Below are 2,040 nucleotides of genomic sequence, written 5' to 3' on the forward strand. Positions count from 1 at the left end.
AGAAAACTGCCAACATTTCCTTATCGATGGTTCACTTTTTAAAAAGGTCATTTATTTCTCTCTAGAATGATGTACAAATGAGCGTTCTTGCTCATTTTGCCTCGGAGAAATGAGCAAAAACAGGACGGAAAACATGGAATTTTGGCATAATCTTACACCTAAGTATCTGATATTCAAATTTCGCATTCTGGGTCAAAACTACTCGAATTTTCTCACCCACGTTGTTACGACTGAATCGAGTTTTCAATTCTCTATTCAACGATGCCAAAACGAATTCTGTGGCTCGAATGGTTCTTGAGAAACTTCGAAAAAAGCAGCGTCATGTTCAAGTGGATTTTGCAACTCAAAAAAAAAACCACGCAAATTTAAAACTTCTTGAATTCAAGCATTTTTTGAGAAAACTGCCAACATTTCCTTATCGAGGGTTCACTTTCTAAAAAGGCCATTTACTTCTCTTTAGAATGCGCTGGATCCGCCCCTGGTTCCAATATAAAATTTTGCGCATTTGCCCCATCTATACATTTTGTTTCCACTTAATTTTTTCTGGGAGGAGAAGAACGTGTTTTCTTATGGAAGATAAGTGAATTTCAATGAGAGCAAACTGGTGGAAATCCGCATTTTTGCCAAAACGCCCCTAAAAAAAGGCTATTAAAACAGGAATTTTCTAGGGTGAGCGTATTGTCAACCGTGCACACGAGGGCCCGATATTCCAAATAATTATTACACATAAAGAAACAATATTTTAGTTAAAAGTTGATAAGTTACAATTACGTCATATTTCAGCGCAGACTGCACGATTACATACTGTAACATAACAATTAGCACTCCTGACTGTAAAATTAGTCTGGATTAAAATCCTGTAAAGCACAGATCACAGTCTCAAAGAGGACTCTCTCAGGAGACATGCTCAAAATCTAAATCGGCAGATCGTCGATACTTTTTTGAGTTTGCAACTGTTGCATTTGCTGCATCTGTTGCTGATTAATAAAGTTTTGTTTTACTATATTGCTTTGGCCCTGACTCAAAGGCGAATGCGTTGAGAATGCACTTTGGTTGGACATCACAACCAGCTTTTGGGACTGGCTTTGTATCAGCTTTGGTTGGTTGACTGTTTGGCCGCTGGACACCAGTTTAACAACCTGAAAGGGGCTCGATTACTCAATAAAGTGCAACTGGGGGAGTTGAGTACTTACGGTAGTTCCTGCGGAGTTCGATTGGCTGAACTGAGGATGTGAAGCTGTGTTTGGCTGCGACCGTTGCGGCATAAAAACGACCTTTTGTTGCGAATTCTGCTGAACTGATATCCTTTGCGACTGTTGACTCATAACGATAGTTCTAGTTGGCTGGTTGCCCTGCTCGACATCAGAAAAATTAGATCCGTTAATGATGTGGGTTAGTAGGAAATGCTAACCTGCTGCACGATTCCTGATGAAGTCATGGGGCGAGCAATACTTTGGCCCACTGAAGTGATCGCAGATGTGGAAACAACTGACGCCGCCGTGGAAACAGGAGTAGGTTGTGTGCGCGCCTTCACCACCGCAGCGTGCAAAGATATTCCCAAATATCCGAACTCCTGCTTATATTCCTCTAAGCTATCCGGGGGATTTCTAATGGTTTTTATAATGGGGGCAATTATTTTGATCAGCAGCTGCTTTATGTGGCCGGAGGCTGTTTTGTCCGTGTTCGTCGTCAAGTTGCCTTCCAAATGGGTCTCGATTCTCGCCCCTAAACAAGATTGAGCGAAATTATTTGCAATCTGTAAGTTGCGAGTCGAATGTGGAAATGACCACCATTTCATAAAAGCAAAGACAATAAAAAGATAAAATAATCACAGCCAGAAACTGCTCAGATTCTCAAAGGATGACTTATATGTATATAAAAATTGTAGATAAGTTCTACATTGTTGAGGCGGATTCATTTTTTTTACAAACTTCTTTTTGATTCTTTACAGATTGATAAATAGTGCTCCTATTTCGCAATAAGAACGAATTATTTATCAAAAAGTAATCAAGAACTATCACCTAGAGAGTATCCTGCGAC

At 40.0% G+C, this 2,040-nt stretch overlaps 1 protein-coding gene across 1 annotated transcript in view; it reads right to left on the reverse strand.

Annotated features, from left to right (window-relative positions):
- Positions 1-729: 729 nt before the first annotated feature.
- The window catches only part of LOC109537355 (transcription initiation factor TFIID subunit 6), a 4,437-nt gene continuing 3,126 nt past the window's right edge, over positions 730-2,040 (reverse strand). Inside the window, exons 6-8 of the mRNA XM_019904025.2 lie at positions 1,412-1,725; positions 1,194-1,352; positions 730-1,139 (exon numbers count right to left, since the gene is read on the reverse strand). Of these exons, the coding sequence (XP_019759584.2) occupies positions 915-1,139; positions 1,194-1,352; positions 1,412-1,725 (698 nt within the window). The 3' untranslated portion in view covers positions 730-914. The remainder of the gene's footprint in view (positions 1,140-1,193; positions 1,353-1,411; positions 1,726-2,040) is intronic.

Source organism: Dendroctonus ponderosae, unplaced genomic scaffold, assembly GCF_020466585.1.
Source record: "Dendroctonus ponderosae isolate FM_Combo_2020 unplaced genomic scaffold, Dpon_F_20191213v2 Dpon_F_20191213_3, whole genome shotgun sequence".
Taxonomy (NCBI): Eukaryota; Metazoa; Arthropoda; class Insecta; order Coleoptera; family Curculionidae; genus Dendroctonus; species Dendroctonus ponderosae.